The sequence below is a fragment of the Eriocheir sinensis genome, chromosome 21 (genome assembly GCF_024679095.1).
Source record: "Eriocheir sinensis breed Jianghai 21 chromosome 21, ASM2467909v1, whole genome shotgun sequence".
In the NCBI taxonomy this organism is placed as follows: Eukaryota; Metazoa; Arthropoda; class Malacostraca; order Decapoda; family Varunidae; genus Eriocheir; species Eriocheir sinensis.
The window spans coordinates 765,486-791,107 of record NC_066529.1 but is presented as its reverse complement, the minus strand read 5'-3'; the positions used below and the strand labels follow the sequence as shown (position 1 = coordinate 791,107).

General features: G+C 45.5%; 1 protein-coding gene and 1 long non-coding RNA gene across 3 annotated transcripts in view; one reads left to right on the top strand and one right to left on the bottom strand.

Moving 5' to 3' along the window:
- The window catches only part of LOC127001480 (glutamate receptor ionotropic, NMDA 2B-like), a 204,719-nt gene extending 195,620 nt beyond the window's left edge, over positions 1-9,099 (top strand). Inside the window, exons 19-20 of one of the 2 annotated variants that reach the window (XR_007755303.1) lie at positions 7,313-7,521; positions 7,912-9,099. Coding sequence is in view for 1 of the 2 variants with exons in the window: in XM_050866034.1 (XP_050721991.1) it covers positions 7,417-7,521; positions 7,912-7,966 (160 nt within the window). In the remaining variant the exon portion in view is untranslated. The remainder of the gene's footprint in view (positions 1-7,312; positions 7,522-7,911) is intronic. The other variant, XM_050866034.1, reaches the window with a different exon arrangement.
- The window catches only part of LOC127001483 (uncharacterized), a 95,386-nt gene extending 71,340 nt beyond the window's left edge, over positions 1-24,046 (bottom strand). The window contains exon 1 of the long non-coding RNA XR_007755308.1: positions 23,821-24,046. This is a non-coding gene — a long non-coding RNA (uncharacterized LOC127001483). The remainder of the gene's footprint in view (positions 1-23,820) is intronic.
- Positions 24,047-25,622: the final 1,576 nt, after the last annotated feature.

Below are 25,622 nucleotides of genomic sequence, written 5' to 3'. Positions count from 1 at the left end.
GCTGGGGACTTGAGGAGGAACAGGGAATAGGAACCGGAAGATGGGAAGAGAAAGAGGAAAGAGTGAGGGAGCAGGAAATGCGAAAAAAAAATGAAAAAGACGCTTGGGATTTGAAAAGGAACAAGGAAGACGAAGAGTTGCAGAAACGAAGAGAAAGAAGAAAAAAAATAAGGGAACAGGGATAAGGCTTTTCTGCAGGGTTAGTAGAAGGCTGACCGGCAGAAGTGACAGAAGGCAGAAAACGGAAGCTCCCTAAAAATATAAATGAAGGCTGTAGATACGAAGACAAGGAGAAGAATAAGGTAACAAAAGTATATGGGCAGTCTTCAGGATGGGTTAAAAACTGGCCTGCAAAATGGAGTGGAGGAGGGAGAAGACAGTTACCTTAAGCCGTGAATGAAGGCGAGAGATGTGCGCAGAGGCTGAAATTAAGAAACTGCTGGAAGAAAACGAGGATGACAAACTGTTGGTGGTGGAGATTATGGGATGAGAGGTTTGGCGCCAGGATGAGGGAAGGAAGAAGGGAGACACGGTGGAGGCTAAGAGGAGATTCGTGAGCTAGGAGATGAACTTAGACAATGGGGTCGAGATATTGAAAAAAGGGATTATTAAGTGAGAGATGAGAGCAAGAAGGGAGACACGGTGGAGGCTAAGAGGAGGTTCGTGAGCTAGGAGATGAACTTAGACAATGGGGTCGATATATTGAAAAAAGGGATTGTTAAGCGAGAGATGAGAGCAGAGGAGTATGGGACGTATAGGAAAGGGGGCACATGAATGGGTTGATTAGGCGGTTATAAAAGAGTAGATAACCTAGCCAAACCTAACCTAACTTACACCTAACCTAACCTAACCTAACCTAACCTAACCTAACTTACACCTAACCAAACCTGACCTAACCTAACTTACACCTAACCAAACCTGACCTATCCTAATCTAAACTAACCTAACCTAACCTAACCAAACCTGACCTATCCTAATCTAAACTAACCTAACCTAATCTAACCAAACCTGACCTATCCTAATCTGAACTAACCTGACCTAACCTAACCTAACCAAACCTGACCTATCCTAATCTAAACTAACTTGACCTAACCTAACCTAACCAAACCTGACCTATCCTAATCTAAACTAACTTGACCTAACCTAACCAAACCTAACCTAACTTACACCTAACCTAACCTAACCCAACCTGACCTATCCTAATCTAAACTAACTTGACCTAACCTAACCTAACTTGACCTGACGTTACCTAACCTAATCTAACGTAACCCGACTTAACCTAACTTAACTTCACACACTCCTGCTTCTTCACAAGACGTATTTTTAAGTTAGTAATATTATTGAGGGACAGAGGGTGAGATGTGGGTCGTACGAAGGCCTAATTGTAAGCCCCGAAGAGGCATCTCAGGCAACCGTGTGCAGCCTGACACCTCCCTATCTCAGTCACTCATTAACGGCTTATTGATACGAGAGAATAAGAGCGAAAATGCAATGGTATCGTTTGCTTCTCTTTCCCCATTTCTTCTTCTACGTAAATATGAAACATGAAAAAGGAAAGAGGAAGAGGAGAAGAATGAGGAAGAGGAGGAAGAGGAGGAGAAATAAAAGGAGGAGGAGGAGGAGAAGGAGAAGGAAGAAGAGGAGGAAGATGCTGGCTGGAGTGTCTCTCAAGCTTGTATTAAAACGCGTATGAAGCGCCGTCAAGACTTCTTAACAGCGATGCTTTTCATGAAGACCTCCCTTGCCTCCATTAAAGCACCTCCCCCCCCTCCTTCTCCCTCTCCCTCTCTCTCTCTCTCTCTCTCTCTCTCTCTCTCTCTCTCGCCCTGCTTGCTTGGTTTCATGCATACGTTTACGTCTCCAAAACTAACTTAATGCAAGAGATCGGATGAGAACGTTGGCGAGGAGACACATGCATTCACAAACCTAATTTCACCGCTCGCTCTCTCTCTCTCTCTCTCTCTCTCTCTCTCTCTCTCTCTCTCTCTCTCTCATCGACCGCTGGGTTGTGCATAAGAGACCAACTTTCCCAACAAGACTTCCTTCATGTCTCGGAAAAGAAGGGAAAGACAGGCTGATGGAAGGGAGGAGGAGGAGGAGGAGGAGGAGGAGGAGGAGGAGGAGGAGGAAAGGAAGAAAGGAGAGGGAAATATATCAATTAAAAAAAACGATGAGTAGAAGAAAACAAAAAATGAAGAGAAGGAAAGGAAGGAAAAAGGGGGAAGGAATAAGAGATAGACAGAAAGAAAAAGGAAAGAGAGAGAGAGAGAGAGAGAGAGAGAGAGAGAGAGAGAGAGAGAGAGAGAGAGAGAGAGAGAGAGAGAGAGAGAGAGAGAGAGAGAGAGAGAGAGAGAGAGAGAGAGAGAGAGAGAGAGAGAGAGAGAGAGAGAGAGAGAGAGAGAGAGAGAGAGAGAGAGAGAGAGAGAGAGAGAGAGAGAGGTGAACAGTATTTGGCGGTAATTCGAAACAAAAGAAAATATAAAAAAATATTAGGACGAAAAAGAAAGGAAATTATGGATACGATGAGAGGCTTAGAGGAGAAACAAGACATCAGAAGGAACCAACAATTCTGCGTAACTTTCTTCTTTTCGCCCCAAGCCAACACAAGAGCCGGGCCGAAGAGGAGGATCATTAAGCTACTTGGCGCAAAGTCTCTACACACGGCTGCATGTTCTTTTCACCCCAAGGCAAAACAGGAATCGAAACGGAACCAAAAAGAAGAGAAATACAAGACATTTATTTGGAGCGACAAGTCTGGATCGTTTTCTTCGTTTTATGCCACAATTTTCACCGGAACAGACAGACAGACACACACACACACACACACACACACACACACACACACACACACACACACACACACACGTCTACATCTACGTCTTTCATCCCCTCCTTCTTTCCTTCCTTTCCCCCTTCCGACCTAACTTCCTTCCTTGCTCCCTTCACTCCTTCTCTCCTCCTATACCAGAAAACAGTACACTCCCCAAAAATGAATTGAGGGGCGTTGAGGAAGTGAACCTTAATAGAAATAGAAAAAGTGTTATGAGTGTGAGGTCTTCGAAGCCAATAGTTAGTGTATATATTATATCCCATGGGTGTCTCTGCCTCCGCGGCGCCATGAAGACACGTATCATCAAACGTTTGGGGCTCTTGTTACGATCGCTTTGGAAGGTTACAAAGGGGTTATGTAGGGCTGTCATGAGTGTTCTTCCCGTTCACGCCGCAGAAGCCTTCCTAAATTACCGCCAGGGTCAAGAAACCACCCATGGGAACCCCTACAACTTCTGCGAGAGCCCGAAGAGTTTGATAATAAGGGTTTGTGCTCCTTCCCTCAGTCACTCTTAGGGCCGCCACCAACCATCCCTCAGACTCAACACAACCCGAGGCGGCGATGCGTTGGTCTCCTCTTTTCTTCTTCCCGGCGTGAGAGGGCCGCGGAGGAGGATGCGTGGCGCCTCTCAAGTGAGCTGAGAGCGGGACAACAGTGCAGGTTGGGTGCCAGGAGAGGCTTAGTGCGGCTCAGGAAAGGCCGAGGAGGCTTAGTGGGGACTCAGGGCGGTGAGAACGAGAATATTTGAGGTTCTGACGAAGTTTAGAACGGCGACGAGGAGACGAGGCGGCGGCGGCGGGGACGCGGCGACGAACTGAGGAGAAGAGAAGAGGAGAAGGAAGGGGAGAAGGGGGAGGTCTGGAGGCTTAGAGGCAGTAAGGATTGGCTGCCAGGGAGAGGGGGTGAGGAGTGGACTTAGGCTGGCAGTGGTGAGTGAGTGTGTGTGTGTGTGTGTGTTGGGCTGAAGGGCGAGGAATTATTGTCGCCGGGTTGGTATGGAGTACCTCTGGGAGTAGGTCAGGGAGTGGAGGCACGGCAGCAGCAACAGGCCGAGTGCAGGAGTGCTTTAAAGGGGGTCAAGGAGTGAAATGGAGTAGGTGGAGTAAGTTAGGGGAAGCTTGCGAGTGTTTAAGGAAGAATGGGAGTGCGATAAGGCATACTATATAGCTAGAGAGGGTTATCAATGAGGGGGTCGAGGCGTGCATGAAGTGGAAAATAAAAGAGCATCAAGGTATAGGACAGAATGGAGTAGAGTGAGTAAGCAAGGATTATTTAACAAAAAAATGGGAGTGCAATAAGGCATACTAGCTAAATGGAGTAATCAATGAGTGGGTCGAGGCATGGATGAAGCCGGAAACAAAAGAGCATCAAGCTACAGAACAAAATGGATTAGAAGGAGTAAGGAAGGGTAACTTTAACATAGCAAGGAGTAATAGGCTTGGCCACAGAAAAGCCTGCATGGAGAATGAGGAACAAAAGTAATACAAGGAAAGGAAGATTAGGTTAGCGGGTGACTGCAGAAAGAGGAAATATGCAAAAAAGGAGAAGAATGAGACTGAGATGTAAAAAGAGACAGACAAAAAGAAAAAAGAAGCTGAGCAAGTGGAAATACGAGGAGAAGAGAGAACAGAAGGGAAGAGCCAGGAGAGACAGAAAGGAGAAGGAAGAGGAGGACTAGGAGGAGAAAAGGCGGTAGGAATGTGAGAGGAGTGAACAGGAGAAAGAAAAATGAGAAAAAGGGAAAGGTATGAGAGATAAAAAGAGTGTTAGAAGAGAGGAAGGGACGCAACAGGAGATGAACGGGAGGGTGAAATAGAAAAAGAGAGAGAGAGAGAGAGAGAGAGAGAGAGAGAGAGAGAGAGAGAGAGAGAGAGAGAGAGAGAGAGAGAGAGAGAGAGAGAGAGAGAGAGAGAGAGAGAGAGAGAGAGAGAGAGAGAGAGAGAGAGAGAGAGAGAGAGAGAGAGAGAGAGAGAGAGAGAGAGAGAGAGAGAGAGAGAGAGAGAGAGAGAGAGAGAGAGAGAGAGAGAAGGGGAGGGCAGCAAGGCTTAAGACCACGATCACCACACCCATTCAATCATCCTGGACTTACACGATAAAAATTGGGACCACAGGCAAAAGAAAAGAGATGAAAAAAAAAATCGATGTGCAATTTCAATTCGGGGGAGGAACAAAAGCCGAACGGGACACAGACAGAGACATTTTAAAGGTAATACGTGTGTGTGTGTGTGTGTGTGTGTGTGTGTGTGTGTGTGTGTGTGTGTGTGTCATATTTCTCTCGTTCATTTCCTTCCTCCTCTCACGTTTCCTGCTCTCCCTACCTTCCCCTTTTCCCTCAGTCTCCCTCCCTCCCTTCGTCCTTTGGTTCCGCCCCCTTTCCCTCCATTGATAAAAAGGGATAGAAATAAAATCCAACGACTGAGGGAAAAAAAACGCAGCATCCCGGGCCTTGTAACGTACTAGCGAAGGGGGAGATGTGATGGAGGAGTGGAGGGAAAGGATTAGTCTTCCCTTCCTCTCTCCTAGCCTCTCTCTCTCGCTCTCTCTTTTCCTCGCCCTCCCCGATTCTGTTACTTCTGCTTCGGTTGCTTCCTTCCTTGTGTTTTACTATAATGATTAAATGTCTATTAATGCTTCTTCTTCTTCTTCTTCTTTTCTATTTCTTCTTTTTCTTCTTCTTCTTCTTCTTCTTCTTCTTCTTCTTCTTTATCATCTCCTCCCTGACAAGCTGAGCCTCCAACACACACACACACACACACACACACACACACACACACACACACACACAAATCCCTGCCCTTCATGTTTCATGCATCCCCGTTAATTACGCTTCGTGGAGGCGTCTCAAAGGCGGTAGGGGAGCGGCGGCGGGAGCGGTGAGTGGCGGCCGCCGGTATTAGGGCTGAGGCGGCTCCCTGTGTGGCGCGCCAGCCAGGGAAGACTCGGGTCCAGGAAACGCTGCACTGATGGAACACTGAACAGGGAATAAGTTTATGTGCATCTCAGACTAAATGATAATCTGACGGGCTGTATCAGGGCGGACCACCAACGTTCCTGCCGCCAACAGCATCCACAAACATTTTTATCCGAATAGTTTTGGCACGAAAATGAAAAAAAAAAGTAAAATGTTCACTTCAAAATATTTGTCAGGTCAGTCGAAAACTGCGAGTAAAAACGCAGTTTTATTTATTACTTTTGGTTTTGAGAGTGAGTATGAACCCGGAAGGATTTACTTTGATATTTATGGCAGAATATGCTTTTTTTTTTAAGTATCAGCCTATAGCGCTGGTAGGCTTCCTTGAGGGGCCTGGATGGTAGTCGGCCCCAGCCCGTCATGGGGCAGACAAGTGTTTTAAAGTGGCGCCATATTTTCTTGGCTCATGCTGCCCCCAGGAACTCGTTCTTGATTCACTTGGACGGTTTCCTCTAAAGTCCGGGTTGTTGGGTGGTCTTCAGGACAGCATGTGGGTAGTCTTAAGCCACTCGGCGGTGACTGAAAAATCCCAGGTGGTAGCTGCGGATTCGAACCCGCGTCTTCGCGGTGAATGCGGGGCCCGCATGCTAACCACTCAGCCACCGCCTACCCAATGTTATCATTATATTTGAGCACTTTCATTTATAAGAGCACTGTTTGTATTTTATTAAGTAGTTTTCTTAAAAGTATTTTACATGAAAGTTATTGTGAAGAAGTAAACCTCAGGTCATTATAAAGACTTCCAGGGTGACAATATACCGAAAAGTACCCAGCGCATGACAGACCTAGGTTGGCGGGAGGAGGGTGGGGCCAGGAAGCAACAGCCCTTCTTACAATTATCAAACCCTAACAAAATGCACACCGCGGCCGACAATATAAAGCAACGTATTGGCCTCTGAGTACGCATGACGCCCCCTTCTGTGACTATCTTCCTACATGTCTTTGAAGGCGTGAAGGCCGTTATTCAAAAGCAAACACGCTGCACTGCTTGTCCTACGCCGTCCACCCATGGCCTGAAAGTATACTCTACGGCCTCCTATCACGTTTTGTGCTCTCCATATTGACTGTAGCACATGCGTGAGGCTCTTTGTGGATATACTTGTAGTTCCACATACCCACATAAGAGTTTAATGCTATTTCTACAAAGCCCTACTTCTTGCTCACCGACGCTAATGAGATCTTCCTTCCTTTACTTGTAGACATTGTGTCCGTTCTTACGTGTTCTTTGCCTGTCAGCGTCACGGGGATGGTAAAAGCCTGTAGGAATCTTCAGAATGAGGGCATGAAATCAGGGAAAGGAAATGTTTGGAGATAAAACGTCCCAGATCAAGGGAACTGTCTGTAGGTTGTCTGTACAGTTAGCATCCCTCCCGCATGACTCCCCCAAAGCAATATACACATGGTGGGGATCCCCAATCTGAGTCCCAACAAGCTTCCTATGAACCAAGTGCTGATAGTTCTAAGGTCTCTGGTCCGTGGATGAGTCGACAACCCCTGGATTCACACCTCAGGCCTGGCAGTGCTGAGCGAGCAGCGGCGGAGCCTCCCACAGACACAGCGCAAGAGATTGAGGGTGCGGAGAGTGCGCGTGTGTGTCAACAGTGTCTCCTTGCAGGGACGGCTCCTCCCCGGCGGCGCCTGACGCCGGCAAACAGAGAGAGGTGACGCGAAACCACGTCATCGCCAATGAGCCCATTAGAGGACCGCTCCTCGCCGCCAGGTGGGTCACTGCAGGGCTCTCCAACCCTTTGTCTCTGTGCTAGCAACCCTTGTACCCAAAGCGCACCCAAAAACATCAGTCATCAAGTATCCATTTAAGACAAGATCCCAAACCACGAGCTCTCCAACAATGTCTGTAAGCAATTCAACCTTTCCAACTGATACGTCTTCCCCTATACTTAGCAGGAGTCACTCGGCCATTCTTTTCTTTCTATTGCATTTGTCAAGGGTATACCAGCCAATGAATAAAGTACAGGAAATCAATATCTCAAACTGTAAGAACAAACAACATCACTGACCAACAGGAACTAAATCATATGGCAGCACGAACATGTCCCTTATAATCTCATCTAATCTTCTTTCCCCCTCTCCCCTCCATCTTTCCCCACAGCGGCAGCACGAGACTCAGGCGGCGGGAGGTGGCCGAGTTGGAGACAGTCCTCTGAGGCCTACACGCGGCATGACTGGAACTAACCTAACTTAACCTGGCCTGGCGTGGGGCTGCCTCATGCTACAGGTTCAGGCCTTGAAGGGGAAGAAGCTACACTGAGAGGTGGTGACCCTGAGGTGATGACCCTGAGGTGATGACCCTGAGGTGATGACCCTGAGTCCCGGATTGCAGAGGGAGGTGATTGATGCTTGATGATGACGATGACCAACCAAGGAAACAAGGAAGCAAGGAATCAAGGAAGCAGACCGAAGTTGCTCAATGACGTGTGCTGACTAAGAGGTTGCATGTTACCCAAGACCATCTCGATAGTTTTTAAGAGGGCAGGAGGTTTTTATGGATAGATGCTACTGTACGATGTCGACTATTCCCTTCACACCTTCCCCTCCCTATCCCCAACCTCTACCCCCTGCCCCTCCCACACCCGCCTACCCCCCCACCCCCCCCCACCCACCCCCGACACACACACACACGGCAGCACAGGTATCAAAAGTGAGTCAGGTATCCTTCTCATTAGCTGCTAATTATTCTTGCTGATTTGATTTCTCACCTGAGGACTAAACGTTGGCTGGAATGGAAATGTTGGTACGAGAAAGCAAGGACTAAACGTTGGCTGGAATGGAAATGTTGGTACGAGAAAGTAAAAAGAAGAATGTGAGGAAGTGAATTGCTTGAAATGGAATTGCTAGTATACGAGAAAGGAAGAGATAGATGTGAAGTAAATTGGTTGAAATGGACTTGTTTGTCAGAGGAAGGATGTGAAGAAGATGTAGGAGTTGGCTGATGAGGAATTGTTTGTACGAGAAAAAAAAAGTAAGGATATGAGAAAGATGTAGAAGTTGACTGAAGTGGAACGGTTTGTACGAGAAAGGAAAGAAAAGGACATGAGAAAAAATAGAAGGAAGAAGGAACCAAATACGAAGGAATGGAATGAAGAACACGGGAGAAAGCTACGAAGGAAGAAAAGGAGGAAAGGACTGATGTGCAATGATAGAAGACATTTTAAGATGGTATGCCTAGAAATCAAAAATACAATACCTTCGAATATAACTAAACAACAACAAAGAAAAAAACACGAACACCTCTAATCTACCACAAAAAAAAAAGATCCTTCAAAAAGAAATTGGCAAAGTGAAAAAGAAGAAGAAAAATCAAAACACAATATTTCCAAACGAGCTAATCCTGACCCACACCAAAAGAAAAAAAAGAATATGGTGCTACCAGATACGTGTTCATGACCCGACTTGGCACCGGCCCACTCCACCTCTTCTGACCTAACCTGACCTGACCTGAAACTCGGGCCATGCGTGTGACCTGCTGTCTACCGGACTGACCTAAACGTGACCTTACCTAATGTGTGTGTGTGTGTGTGTGTGTGTGTGTGTGTGTGTGTGTGTGTGTGTGTGTGTGTGTGTGTGTGTGTGTGGTGCAGGTCGTGAGGGGCCCGTCGGTCAGGTCAGCGAGACATTCATACATTCACGCATCCAAGAAGTTTCCTATATTACAGAGTTTATGAATACACGCAGCGTACGGTTGAGTCTGTCTGGTCCCTCAAAGACGTAGTGACAAGATATTTTATTATTCTCCTCGATGTAGTGTATTCGCCATAAGATTACGATGTACAAATGGGTGTTATGTAGGTGTGCGTGTTAGTATGTCTGTGTGTGTGTGCGTATGTGTGTGTGTGTGTGTGTGTGTGTGTGTGTGTGTGTGTGTACATAGCATACTCAGACATACATGTATACATCTTCGTGGACACATGAGGACCACTTCACACGAGGGGAAAAGCTGCTTCTTTGCACACAAGTGGAAGCGTGGCGCCTCGTCCCTCTCACTCCCTTCCCCCGCGTGACTCCCCCAGGCAAGCGACGGATCCTCTGGTATAACACCCCTTCCCTCCTCCTCCCCATTAGCACCCAGCAGCGCCTTCATGCCAGTACCCTAAGCTTCTAAAGGGCAGCACCACAAGGGTATTGCAGGACGAGGCAGCCCCACCAGCGCCCAACTCTCACGCTTTACGTCAAGTCTTTTAGGGTAAGGTTCGCGATTCAGGACGGGACGCGGGAGACTTTGTGCCTGAGACTAAAGCCTTTATTCCTAAACGACTCGGCTCCTCAGTTCGCCTGTTTGAAAAGCCTCTGGTAAAAGTTGCTGGGATTTGCATGGACTGTTTTGTGATCCTAGGAAAAGTCGTAATGGAAGCCCGATGCGTTAAGAGATATGAACCTACGAATGGAAAACGGTGCTTGAAAAATTTATCTACGTCCACGCGAGTCTCATTGCTGTCGAGATGCTGGGAGACTGGTTGCAAGGGTAATGCTTCAAGTCAAAATAAATCACAGTTTAGAAAATTAGTTGGGGAAAATTTATACACGTCCTAAACGGCTGTCACTTCACTGAGTCACCTCCCGCCACCTCTAACATGATTCAAGTCAACGTATGGGACGAAGTATTAGACTGAAAACGCTTACGGGATGATGATTGTGGTTCGCTACGTTACAGTTGATGCGGTGCTGAATTACAACAGTACGTAATAGTGTTCGATATACCGACGAGTGAACGGCAGGGAATCGTAAACTTTTCCCTCCCTCTCTCCCCTGCTTGACCCCGATCCGCCTCACCTTGTCTCTGTTTTTTTATTTATTCTTTTTTTGTGTGTGTCAGGGTAAACAAGTTGCAGGTTGAGGGTGAATACGAACAAAAGCGAGAGAAACAAAATAATCGAACAACTTGACAATTAGTTTTCTCATCAATCTCAGGAGGGTTTTTTTTAGATAGTTGTTCCTGGATGGTGTGTGTGTGTGTGTGTGTGTGTGTGTGTGTGTGTGTGTGTTCGGTGCCTGCGGGATAGGCGGGGAAGGGAAAGGAAGGAAGGGGAAGAGAAGAGGTGAGGAAGAGGAGGAAGACTTCTACTTTGATGATGGTAGACGTGAAGGCAACAAATTAACAATGTATGCCTCTGTTCCCCGCTGTTTTCCCGGCCTCAAAACAGTTAACGGTCCCACTTTGGAGTTGGAAATGTGTATAAGCAAACCTGGAACACTTGATATGAGGAAATGGCTGGGACACACGGCATAGGAAATGGAACAAACAAGCCTGGAAAATGACACACAAACACGATTATATTCCCGCCTTGCCTTGCTCGCCTCGCCTCCAGCGCGCGTGTATGTGCCCGCTGCAAGCACGGCACGGCCTGAGCCTCTTAACGGGACGGCCCCACGAGACGCCGGAGCCTTCACGCACTTTGTTTCTACACAAGGCAATGACCGCCTCAAAAATGCACGCGCTTCAAAACAGCATCAAGCTTTGTGTTAGTGTGTTTGCATGGAAGCAGAAGGTGTTGCTCGCTTCAAGTTAACAATATTTTTATTATTATTATTATTATTATTATTATTATGATCATGGTTATTAGTGGTAGTAGTAGTAATTATAGTAGTAGTAGTAGTAGTAGTAGTAATAGTAGTAGTAGTTGTTGTTGTAGTATAAGTAGTAGTTGTAGTAGCAGTAGTAGTAGTAGTAGTAGTAGTAGTAGTAGGAGGAGGAGGAGGAGGAGGAGGAATAGAATTATGCCGTATAGAATGGCAGTCTGTATAGAGAATTTTCGCTGAACTACAATATTCAAAAGTCAATAATTCCCAGATTTAGCGAAGAGAACGCGCGCCAAATGGGTCAACATCCCTTCAATCGCTTCCTCGATAAGTGTTTGCATTTAATAGAAGTGAATCGCCGCGTGGAAGACATGAACATTTTCCAAAATTCAAAGAGCAAATATATTTTAGATTTCATGCGATATGTAGGCGAGGGTGAAGCGCAGACGAGGGAGCAGTCGGTGGCGCAGAGGGAGGGAGGGAGGCAGACAGCGGGGAAGAAAGCAGAGAACTGGTGCTCCAAGACGAGGCATGAGAGATCGGGCAGCAGGATGAAAACTACAAGGACGGAAAACAAGGACAGACTAATTGGTAACCTGTAGTCTGTCATGGAAAAACCGCATCGAGCTGGGAAGCGAGAAGAAGCGGCATCACAGACACTCAAGAACCTCAAACACGAAACTGATAACCACGAAAACCATCCAGATCTTCAGTCAGACACATAAAGAAATGCTCCCCCGTTATACGAACAACGTGAAAATATGGAAAGTCTTGAAATTCTCAATAAATCAGATCCGACCTTGCCCGTAACTTCCAGCGAGCGTAAAAAAAAGTATGGGGCAAGTTTTAGCAAGACGTAGAGCAAGCGGAGGCGAGAAAAGTTGGAGGCAAAGGCGGAAGGCGGCGATGGAAGGAGCGGAATATGAAATGTTGAAGCGGAAGGAGACGAGAAGGAAAGGGTGATGATGGAGGCGATAAAGCAAGGGAAATAGAATGCGTGGGATGGTGATGAGGGCCTGGTAATAGTGGTGGTGGTGGTGGTGGTGGTGAGGGGAATCATTGCAAACGTATGGGTGGTAGAGATGAAGGAGTTGAGAGATAAGAAAGGAAAAGTGGACAGGGACGAAGAGAAGGAGGCGCCATGTGTGTCTGTGTCTCTGTGTGTGTGTGTGTGTGTGTGTGTGTGTGTGTGTGTGTGTGTGTAGTCACAATATTCCGCCCTCCTAACACCTACCCACTCTGATCCTCGCCTCTTGAACGAGCGGAGGAAATGAGGGAAGGGGAAAGGGGCAGGTGAAGGGAAGGGGCGGGGAGTAGAAGAGGAGGAGGGCGGGTCTGTGAGGGCGAGAGGCAGCAGCAGGGAGCAGGCGAGGAGGCGTTGGAAGTGCAAATCACGACCCAAACGAGAGAGGAGAGGCAAGGGCGCGCGAGAGGGAAAAATGGATATGAAAAGAGATAAATAAAAGAGCGCCAGCAACTCTCAACATTGTCGGCATGGATTGGACGTGGCCCGTTTCTTTCGCTCCATCCCTCGCCTGCATTCCTACCTTGCCTGTCTGTCTACCTCTCCGCCCGCCTGCCTGCCTGCCCGTCCGTCTGTCTGCCTGCGTGGGACGGTTTACTACTTTTCAAACTGAGGATGAAACGAAGCAATGCGAAACCTGAAAGAAGACCAGTAAAAAGAGTCTTCCTGAAGTGGATATGGCTATACCCCCCCCCGCCCTGGAGATCCAATACCCTCACGCTTGTCCTCCTTTGTGCATTTCGTGTTTTCACTTTAACTTCGCGTTCCTTTGGGGGAGGTGATTCAAAACAGATAAAGGAAAATACGACAGATGCACAACTCCTGTGAAGCATTCAAGATCGTGTTTTCCATTTGACTTTCATTTGTTTTGCGGGGCGACTAGTGACATTCATATTCTGAAGGTAGGTATTAGAGTTCCATAAAGTATAAGCAAAATGAAGATAAAACTAAAAGAGATCAGAGTATGGAAAGGAACGATTGGGCAAGACTTTGAACCCTTGAGCACCGATGATTGATTTATCCAGTGTGCTTATCCTTATTGCGAAGATATCAAAGGTTTCTGAACAACACAAGGAGGCTGGAAACGAAAGAGATCTGGGTGCGAAAAGGAAAGATTGGGCGAGACACTGAACCCTTGAACACCAATGATTGTATTACCCAGTGTGCATATCCATACTGCGAAGATATCAATGTTTCCTGAAGCATTACCTAAACACAAGGAGGCTGAAAACTGAATATATCTGACTACGAAAAGGAACGATTGATTGAGGCACTGAACTCATGGGCACCAATGATTGTCTTACCCAGTAGCTACACGTATCTGTACTGACAAGATATCAACGTTTCCCCAAGCATTACCTCAACACAAGGTGGCTGAAAACTGAATATATCTGACTACGAAAAGGAACGATTGATTGAGACACTGATTCCTGAGCACCGATGATTGGTTTACCCAGTGCGAAGATATCAAAGTCTCTGAAGCATTACCCAACACAAGGAGGCTGAAAACTGAAGTGATCAGAACAAGAGAACAAAAAAATATCACCAAGCCGTCTTCCCCAACGCCCCCCGGCCCCGGCCCCGCGCCCACCAAGTCTGCGTCCCGGACCGAGCGCTAAATACTTTTCTTTAATAACCTCATGATCGGCTCCTCGAATTTGCATGCGCTTTCAAACTTTGCACTCGGAAGCTGTTTTTATTCCCCGGAAGTTTGCGCCTCATTCGCGGAGTTTGAGGGAGTTAGTTGTGTGTGTTTTGAAGAATCTGAAGTAAGCGTTCCCGCATGAATAAAAATAAGTGGACGAACTCGAAAATAAGAAAAATATGACTAGAATTGAGGAAAGCTAACACTTGAATCTGTCTGAATATCGAGTTGGGGATGATGTGTGGGGTATGTTCTTCAATTATCGCTCACCATTTCAATTCTTACGCAATCAGGAAAAAAAAGGCTCAGAAAAAACAAGTGAGGTGTTAAAATCGAACATAAAGTAGTTTGATAATTTTTACTTTGACAATATTCCGTTTTTCCTTTCTTTTTCCGTGTTAAGAAGGAGAATAAAGCAGTTTGATCATTTTTGCCTTGACAATATTCCGTTTTTCCTTTCTTTTTCCGTGTAAAGAAGGAGAATAAAGCAGTTTGATCATTTTTACCTTGACAATATTCCGTTTTTCCTTTCTTTTTTCCGTGTAAAGATTGATCATAAAGTAGTTTGATCATTTTTACCTCGACAATATTCCTGTTTTTTATTTTTTCTTACAGCGAAGGAGGCAGCAGCTCAAAGGTGAAACAAAACGAGGTTAAAATAAAGCAAACCAGAGGAACTTTACACTTCAGCTCAACTTTCCAAGGCATATTTTTTTTTCTTCATGGTATAAGTTACTTTTTTTTTAGTGCTGCCTATAGCGCCGGTAGGCTCGCTTGAGGGGCCTCTTGGACGACCCCAGACTGTTATTGGCGCAGGTGAATTTTATATGTATAGTGACTGCCGTGATTGGTGACTCTTCAAACTGTTGCTGACGATTTGGTTGACATATCCAATTTGAAACGAAAATATATAGAGTTGTGGAGTGCGCATGGCAAAGGGGTGGATGAGGGGCAGGAGGGAAAGAAATGTTACCTGCTTAATTAGTGGGAACCGTCACCTGCATGGTACTCCTGCTGCACCTCCCACCCCCCCCGTACTACCCCCGCGAGGACCGTCGAGGCAACACTTGTTTTGGCACGACCATTACGTAACGCTTGTGACTGTTTGTGATTCATTGGTGTGCTTCCATCCCTGCGCTCACCTTACAACGCAGTATTTCAATTTCAGTATTTTATTGATTACCCGTTTTTCAAGGCATCTTTCCATTGAAGGCATTATTACTGTTACTGTTGTTTTTACCGGGAAAATAAAATGTTTATCGTACTTAAGGTAAATGTTATTTTATACGTAAATTTGAGACGTTAGCTTTGCATCGTAACCTACTAGCTGTGTGTGTGTGTGTGTGTGTGTGTGTGTGTGTGTGTGTGTGTGTGTGTGTGTGTGTGTGTGTGTGTTTCTAGCTTCTTTGGTGGTAAGTTTGTTGATATATTTGTGATCAAAGTAACGATTTGATTCATATGACTGTTTTCCATTCGTGCAACATTCATATGTGTGCGTACACGTGTGCGTGCGCCCATAATATTCTGTGTCCATTCTACATGTGTGGACGTGTGTTAAATGTTAATTCCGTGCGTTTATGTTGTGAATTTATTGTACTACATGGATTTGTGTACACTTTGAGTTGTGTACGTGTGTGTGTGTGTGTGTGTGTGTGTGTGTGTGTGTGTGATACTGTATGTGAATACGTGAGCAGCTTGTCGTTTAATATGTATATGGAGTGAGAGAGAGAGAGAGAGAGAGAGTGAGAGTGAGAGTGAGAGTGTGTGCGTGTGCCTGCCTGCCTGCCTGCCCGCCCTCACCCGGCACAAAGGCTCCGTTAGTGATTACGTTTCCGTTCGCCTCGTCACGCCGCGATGCGCCACGCCCACGGCGGCCCCTCTCGGCCGCCCACACGGAGGGGACAAACACGCTACTTATACATAGGAAGAATACATGTGACGCCCGTGTACCCTACTCGTGCACGGACCCTGTTCTGGCACCGCTTGTGAGGACGACGAGGGAGCTCCACACGTCAACCTCCAACCCTCCTTCCATTCCTTCATCCACTCCCTCATCCATCCATCTTTCTCCCTCTCCCTCTCTCTCTCTCTCTCTCTCTCTCTCTCTCTCTCTCTCTCTCTCTCTCGGTGGCTAATTTATTTTCTGCTCACTTGCTTTGCTTTCTCTATTTCGTATCAGTTTTCTCGTTTGTTTTCATCACGTGTAAGAACTCATCTCCCTTTCCCCTCCTCCCTGACATCTGCTTCATCTAAAACATTCACCTCCCGCTTCCCACGCCTCACTTTCTCCCAAGACACAATCATTTCCATTCCTTCCCTTCTCCCTTTCCTCAAACCTGCTACTGCTGCTACGATCACCTTCTCTCCTGCTTCTTCCTCCTCCTTCTCCCTCTCCCTCCCTCCCTTCCTCATCTTCCCGCCCCCTTCCCCGTCTTCCCGTCCCCTTCCCCGTCTTCCCGCCCCCTTCCCCTGCAGATCCCATTATGTGCACGTTCGTTCCGTTCTTCCCGTAGGACTTAAGGTTGTGTTCATCAATAACGTTCACCTGTAATGCTCTTTCTCTCCGCTGTATAATTTATAAATGATGACTCCACCTCCCGGCGAGATTCATTTCAGCCTCACGCATCCTGTTATAAATGACGCGCGGGGAATATTGGAAAAGGGGGAGGGGGAAAAGGTGGTGGTGGTGGTGGTAGTGTTGTTGTTGTTGTTGGTTGTGGTGGTGGTGGTGGTAGTAGTGTTGTTGGTGGTGGTGGTGGGTGATGGTGATGGTGGTGGTGGTGGTGGTGTTGTTGTTGGTGGTAGTAGTGGTGGTGGTTGTGGTGGTGGTGGTATTACTGCTATTAGTATTAGTATTCACATTAGTATTAGTATTATTGGTATTATCATTATCATCGTTGTAAAAATAATTATAATAAATGATAAAAAGATGCTGGTCAGGGAAATTCTATGGGGATGATGGGGGAAGCTTGGAAAAGAACACAATGATAATAAAAAGTCAGAGAGGAAACGCTTATCAGCTGATGGCACCAATCGCTTCACCACACACCCACAAAGTCACTCCGGCAAAAGTCGCTGCTGGCCCTGACACTGGACGCTATCACACCATCGTCACGGGCACCAAAGGACACCCATCACCCCTTCAGCCACCCACGAGCTGCGGCAGAGGGGGTCTTCAAGGCGAGGGTTGGAGCAGGTCCGGTTCACGCATCCCGGGTTTGTATACTTCCCCAAACATATCAGTCCCTCATCAGCAGTTTTACATCATCTACCGTATCTCTCTCTCTCTCTCTCTCTCTCTCTCTTGGGACAGCTTTGATTCACGTATTTTGGTTTGTATAATATATCCCCAATCATATCAGTCCGTCATCACCAGTTTTATATCATCTACCGTATGTTCCTCTCTCCCTGGCTCCTTCCCTTCCTGTCTTCCTCTCTCCGACAGCTCTGGTTCACGTATTTTGGTTTGTATAATATATCCCCAATCATATCACTCCGTCATCACCAGTTTTATATCATCTACCGTATGTTCTTCTCTCTTCCTTCCTCCCTCCCTCTCTGTCTTCCTCTCTCTTTCTACCTCATTCCACGCTTTCCCACTTCCCCTCTTTTCACGTTCCTTCACATTGCCTATCCAGTTATGGGACTCCCTTCTTGCGTTTCGAGTTTTCTTTGCACATCGATATTATCATTAACAGCAGTCATTATTAGTTCCTTATAGGACAAAAGGTGATGAGTTGTTGGCCTATGGTGTAAAAAAAATATTTGAGACACTATTAGGAGTACAATAAGCTTTAAGTAAACAAAGTAAAGGACGAGAAAGAAGGAAAAGAACTGCTAAAGAAGAAATAACAGGAACCAGACCATTGAAAACACGAAGACACGACCGAAGCCAAGAGATAACGAAAGAAACGAAGAACAAGAAGAACAAAACAAGACCAAGAAGAACAAAAACTAGAAAACGAGGAAGAAGAAGAAGAAGAAAAGAAGAACAAGAACAAGAAGAGGAGCTGGATTTAAGGTAGCATCAGGTAGGTAAGGAAGGAAGAGGAAGCTCAACCCTTTATCCTGGACGGCCGTGGCTCGCTCACCTTTACTTGGGTGACCTCTCAAGTGAGCGCAGTGCAAAGGTCAGCTTGCATCCACGAACTCCCCACTCCCCCTACCACGCCCCACGCGAGGTCAAAAGTCAAATTCATCCCTGCTCCTGCGTCGCCTCCAACACACTGCACTACACGCCGCCTCCTGGGTCGAGTTTATGAGTGAGGGGAAAGAAGTATATGGGAATAGGTAAAAGAAATGGGTCCACGTGTCCGACTTATGAAAATGAGAACAAAATATGAATTTTCGTACGATGTATTATAAGGTTTAATGATAACGAAAATGATGATAATGAAGATCGTACTACTTCGACATACTACTACTTTTTTTTACAGAAAGCTCAAGTAGTAGTAGTAGTAGTAGTAGTAGTCAAATAGTCAAGGGCAAAAATTGAATGAGAAAAAAAAAAACGCGCTAGTCAGCCACAATAACTATCATTACTACTACTGCTACTACTACTACTACTACTACTACTACTACTACTACTACTACTACTGCTACTACTACTATTACTCTTAATAATAACAATAATAATAATAATAATAATAATAATAATAATAATAATAATAATAATAATAATAATAATAATAATAATAATAATAATAATAAACAGCAAATATACCAACAATGACAAACACAACCACAACCTTCTAACCATGACCCGCCTGTGTATGTGTGTGTGTGTGTGTGTGTGTGTTAGTACGTAGATGCACCCGCTAATGGGCTTGGCGATAATTAGATGACTTGTCCCCAACTCAATTAAAATCATCGTGCTATTCCTGCTATTGCTAGGCGGGTAAGTGGTGGAGGGGGGGGGGCGGGGGGGTGTCGGTGATGATGGAGGTGCTAATACTGGCGGTGGTTATTGGGGTGATGGTTTAACTGTTAGTGATTGGCAAGAGTAACATTAACAGTAGTAGTAGTAGTAGTAGTAGTAGTAGTAGTAGTATGGTAGTAGTAGTAGTATGGCAGTAGTAATGGCAGTAGTAAGTGATGATAATAACGATAATAATAATAATAATAATAATAATAATAATAATAATAATAATAATAATAATAATAATAAAAACGACAGGAGCGACAGTGACCTAGCGCGGAGAAACCTGATGACCCAAGTGTGTGTGTGTGTGTGTGTGTGTGTGTGTGTGTGTGTGTGTGTGTGTGTGAGCCCGCGAGTCAGACCCACTCAGGCATGAAAGAACTGGATATTTTCACGGTGTCGTAATGTTTTCGGCGACAAAGGTGGGATAATTAAAACAGTGAAAGCACGCGACTTTTACGTATACTCATTCTCTCTTATGTTATTACGACAAGGTAGCAAAATAAAGCCTTCACTCAGTACACACAAAAAAAGACGCATTCGAAAGTATATCCGGTTTTTACATTATATTTACTCTATTTACCCAGACGCTCTTTTTTTTTTTCGTTGTCACCTTGATGCACCTGACTTTCTAAAACATGTCACATTTTACGCAGTTTTCACTTAAAAAAAAAAAAAATCCACTCCCATCCAACATATATATTTTCAGTCACCTGCCCGTATTTCCCTTAATGAACAGTATATCTCTATTGCAGGATTCATTATTCATATCATTATTATTCATAGTATTCGTTCATTGTTCATACCATTCATATTTTATCGGGATTTATCATTCTGGCATACGAGCCGCAGGTACTGTTTGTCCACCATAAAGATAAACCATATACATGTTGGCGAACCGGACCGATCACCTGAACATGAGCCCAGTAACCCATGATCTCTCTTTTTTTTACTCACAACACGTTTGATAAAGAAAATATGCCCATGAAGAGAGCCAGCTGGTCCCTTAACCCGGTAATAGGGATGGGCCAAATTCGTGGCTTTACCGTGTACCAGCGATGGGCCAAATTTTTACCATGATGTAAGCCCCCCAAATAGATGATGCACAAACTGATCACAAATGCATTGGTACTATATATTATGAAATGGTTTGCGTGAGTGATGATTTTTTCTCATTAATTCGCTTAGAGGGGCCTTTAAGATACATGTTCCCCGCAGTTACCGGGTTAAGAGAGCCCAATGGTGTTATATGTAGCACGTAAAAAATAAATAATGCCATAAAAGGGAGGCTGAGAAGATTAAAGGCCTGTTTGGTGGTCTGATGGGGCTGGTGGAAGCTGTGATGCTTGTGGAGGTAGTGATTCTGGAAAAATTATCAAGGCAAAATTACCAATGTAAGTGCGTTAAATATATCAAAGTAAAGCTATTGAATTAATAAAGTTATCATTTTACGTTAGAGATATATATTCCAACAAGACAGTTACGTAATCATCAGTATCGAGACACCTCTCAAATCGAAACTGACCTCTCTTTTGGCCACTCATCTATAGACTCTTTTATGTGGACAGTGATTAGCGGGCTTTTTTATCTCATTTTTTTCTGCCCTTGAGCTGCTTCATTTACAGTAAAAAAAATAATTAAATGCAACTGAGGATTAACACGCCGCTACCATTACGTACATCAGGTCAAGCCACTCACAAGCACTCTCTCTGTTCTCTGACCGAGCTGTATTTACCACCGCGCTAATAGACTTATAAAACAGAGCAAATAATGAAGTATTCTCCGCTTATGACACAGTAGTTCCGCATCCTAAAATAAACTAAAGGCATACTGCTGAACTGTTTACCAGTACGAAGAAAATTCAATAAGCTGACAACCTTGGACTGACCACATTTTTCCAAGACAATAAGCAAGAGTAATTTCATTTGTCACCTATGTAGTTACCCGCACGAACAGATGTGTGTGTGTGTGTGTGTGTGTGTGTGTGAGAGAGAGAGAGAGAGAGAGAGAGAGAGAGAGAGAGAGAGAGAGAGAGAGAGAGAGAGAGAGAGAGAGAGACGACCACAGTTGCCAACACCGCGTGCCATCCTAGCGGGGCACACTCTCCCCGGCAACTCGTTCACACCCGCGTCCTGTGATGTATAGTTTTTCGCGTTCGCGGTTGGCTGCATGAATAACGTAGCATGATCGACCGCCAGAAATACTCCGTGATAGACATCCGAGAGAGAGAGAGAGAGAGAGAGAGAGAGAGAGAGAGAGAGAGAGAGAGAGAGAGAGAGAGTGAGTTTATTACAAAATCAGGATAGACACGAGGCCGCTAAGCTTGCCCGCGTCAAAATATATAATTCACGTTAAATCCTTCTTTCCGCTTCATCCATTAGTGTGACCATTTTTCTTATTCGTTATTCCTCTTCCTCTCCTCCCACTCCTTGAATTCACAATGTCTAATAATTACCCGTCGCTCCCAATCTCCTCAATTCGAATTTGTTTAAGAGGAACCCGCTGTTGTGACTCAATATTTTTATCGGACATGAATTCGTTGCCCACCGACCAACGTGCCAGGAAAATTAAAGCCGTTTACTTTGTTTTCTTCGGGTCAGCGCACACACATTTCAACTTGTGTGCAACCTGGTGCCCGTGACGTAAAACTAGAAATCTCTGAATCGTTGTCGTCATCCTTCTCTGCTCTGCTTAACCAATGTATGTAAAATTATAAATAAATAAAAACTCCCACGTAATGCAGAACGCTCCACCGACTACGTTACTGGACCCTCGGGAGAGCCTAGAGCATGTTATACTTCTGGCAATAACTCATTTCTCAGTATGTGATCGCAGACTGGCCCTAACACAGAATGACCCCAACACAGACTGCCCTCAACACAAGCTGGCCCTAACAAAAACTGGCCCCAACAAAGACTGGTCCCAACACATGCTGGCCCCAACAAAGACTGGCCCCAACACAGACTGGCCCCAACAAAGACTGGCCCCAACAAAGACTGGTCCCAACACAGACTGGTCCCAACAAAGACTGGTCCCAACACATGCTGGCCCCAACACAGACTGCCCCCAACAAAGACTGGCCCCAACAAAGACTGGCCCCAACACAGACTGGCCCCAACAAAGACTACCCCCAACAAAGACTGGTCCCAACAAAGACTGGCCCCAACAAAGACTGGCCCCAACACACATAGACTGGCCCCAACAAAGACTGCCCCCAACACAGATAATCCCTCCGCCCCACCGGTCACATGAGGCTCAATATGGACGAGTGTGCAGCCCCGCATGAGAGCAGGCTATGGTCTGCTAACGTGCACCAAACATAGTGATGTATATGAATTTGTACAGCGCAAACAAAGCCCGGACATATGAAAGTGGTGCAGTAACTTAGCAAGCAAAACACACACACACACATACACACACACACACACACACACACACTCACCGCTACTCCCTCGACAACACCTGCCCGTCAAATAACCTTTCAAAACGACATGAAAAAGTGAATAATCAGGCATTTGAAGCATATTTAATTATCATAATCAATTACATGAATAAAAGAATGGATCTAGACCCAAATTGAATTACGAATATAAATAACTAATTACGAGACAAAATTATATTCCCACCAATTACTTTTCTTGCCAAACACACGCACACACATACACACACACACACGATTAGTTTGCCCTGTCACGTATAAGCGTTTTGCTGTGTGGTTGTGAGGCGGGGCGGCGGTGTTAAGGTGTCCCATTATGCACCTCACATCACTGAAAGAGAAGCTGTTATTTGAATGCGCATGCCATCACAGGCGATGAAAAGAGGGAGGATGGATGATGGGTAGGAGAGAGGCGAATGAGCGACAGTTAACACACATTTTGATACAACATTGCGGGGCCCCTCAACGCATACAACAAATTTACATGGATGACAAATATACATGAATACGATACTGCGAGAGAGGAAAAAGCGAGGTAACCAAATTCTCGATATAAACAAAAACAATTAACATGCAAAAACCGAAAATACAAAGCGCTCTCGTAGGAGTAGTGGGGCTTTCCATTGGTTAGTTTTTCTTTTTTTTTTTTAAAAGGAAACAGCTCAAGGAAAAAACAAATGAGAAAAAAGTCCAATCAGGTAGTGGTTGTTTTCCCCTGTAACTCGTAGGAGTAGTGGGGCTTTCCATATGTAGTTTAGTTACCCTTCTTTTTTACGGTAAAGGAAACAGCTCAAGGGAAAAACAAATGAGAGAAAAAGTCCGCTAATCAGGTAGTCTGACCCTTCCTCTGTACCATGAACCTAAAAACACACACATTAACAAGGCTCTTTTTGGCCTTGGGAAATAGCTACTATAAAATTTGACCCTTCTTCTGTACCATGAACCTAAAAACACGCATTATAAACAAATGATCTTTTTGGCCTTGGGAAATAGCTACTATAAAATTTGACCCCGCCTCTGTACCATGAACCTAAAAACACACGCATTATAACCCGACTGATCTTTTTGGCCTTGGGAAATAGCTACTATAAAATTTGACCCCGCCTCTGTACCATGAACCTAAAAACACACGCATTATAACCCGACTGATCTCCTTTTTGGCCTTTGGAAATAGGTGATGGGGTGTGGAAACGTCTAATAATCCAACCAAAGACACCACCATAAAAAAAAACATAGAGAAACAAGCAATAGGTATTCTTTTTTTACCCTGATGGTAGTCTGACCCTTCCTCAGTACCATGAACCTAAAAATACACGCATTATAACCCGACTGACCGGCCTTTGGGAATAGTTGATATGAGGGGCGGAAACCTCTGAGAATACCAAGCAAAGACTACACGAAAGAAGAAAACGTGAAGTGAAACAAGCCACGAGGACAACACAGAGCGGGAACACTCACGTTGGGGGTTTCGTCGCTCACCACAAGACAATTCCTCCCTCTGCCGCTCCTTCAGGCTCCGGAACGGCACGGCCTCACCCCCCTGGCACTGGATGAGTCACACGTGTCGCCGCTGGGCACTGTTGGGTAGGTGACACGACGAGGAAGGAGTAACGGGGAGATCGAGGTAACACTGAGCTTGGGCTGACATGGCGTGACGCAATGGTGCTATTTCTCCTTCACGAACACTGGGTCTGCAAAAAATGACCGCATGTCCATAACCTTTTTCCTCTTTTCCCGCGTACTACACATTCAGCGTGAAGAGAAACATGGTAAGGGGTACAGTAATACTAAATTGCAAATATGGTAAATGTTAGATCATATACAGTGATACAGTACTAAACTTTCTACACGAATACTGAATAAACTATCAATGGGAACATGCTCTTTAATATACTTAATACCTGATGTATATATGTTTTTCACTTACGAAATATCACATGAAATAATGAGGAAAAAAAATGACAGCTGATTTGTGAGGGCAATATATATTTGAAAACCATGAAATGAGGTAAAATGATATTGGAACCTGCAGCATTGCCAGCTAATTCCTGCCCCCGCCGCCGCCGCCGCCGACACTGAACCTAATTTCTCTCCAGTAATGGAAATGACGAGGCGGCGGTGATGGATGATGATGAACCAAGGCCTTTCTTGTGGTTGCAGTCATCACCTGTCATCACTGTGCGACATGATGACTGGCGACCGACGCTCCACCCGAAACTGACCTCTGTTGGCAACCCTTCTCTACTTTTATGGGACCAGTGCATAGCGGGTGTCATTTGTTTTCATTCATTTTTGCCCTTGATATGCTTCCTTCACTACTAATATAAGGATGCACGGGTGAAAGGTACAGGCCTGGTAATACAAGTACATAACGTGGTCATTGCTAGGCTGAATAACGAGAGGATGGGAAGCATTTGATAATTCAGTTTTCTTTTCCGCGCCATCCGTGATCGTGTTAGAGACGAGGGCGAAAACAACCCACTACAGCGGTTATCACATCAGACACCACCATCTCTCTCTCTCTCTCTCTCTCTCTCTCTCTCTCTCTCTCTCTCTCTCTCTCTGCCAAAACGCTCTCTACTCAACGCCCACTCGATACAAACACAAAAAACACAGGTTCCATTTTTTTCATTTCCCAATCAGAAAAATAAAATGCTTCAAGTGGTGTAAATCCCGGGGCTTCGGCTCATATGTCCGAGGCTTCACTAGTGCTACTTGAGAGAGAGAGAGAGAGAGAGAGAGAGAGAGAGAGAGAGAGAGAGAGAGAGAGAGAGAGAGAGAGAGAGAGAGAGAGAGAGAGAGAGAGAGAGACTGGCGCTGTCATCATATCCCCTTCACAGTGTTATCGAGGCGAATGACGAATATATTTTGTGTTTTCACGAGAGATTTTTACACTAACACACTTGCTGGTCATCCTCAGCGGCGCGTGCAGGCTACGTGACGCTAATCACATCACTGCTAACGAGATTATACTGCTTGGTGGCTGCCTGAGTGTTTCCTTAACCCCCCCACATCCTCCCACACCAATTGCTATCTCTCTCTCACTCTGCGTCGCCCGTCTCCCTTCTCTCTCCCCGTCCCCCCACCACGGCTGCTCCTCCACTCCCTTCCCCACCTCTCGCTTCTCTTCCTCGACTCATTTGTGAATGCTCCCGAACCCTGAGTCTATACACCCAAGACTTAGACTTCTTCGTGCACGGAAAGCATTGTTGAATATCCTCTCAGCTCATAACTTACTGGAGTGAGAGAGAAGACTTTGC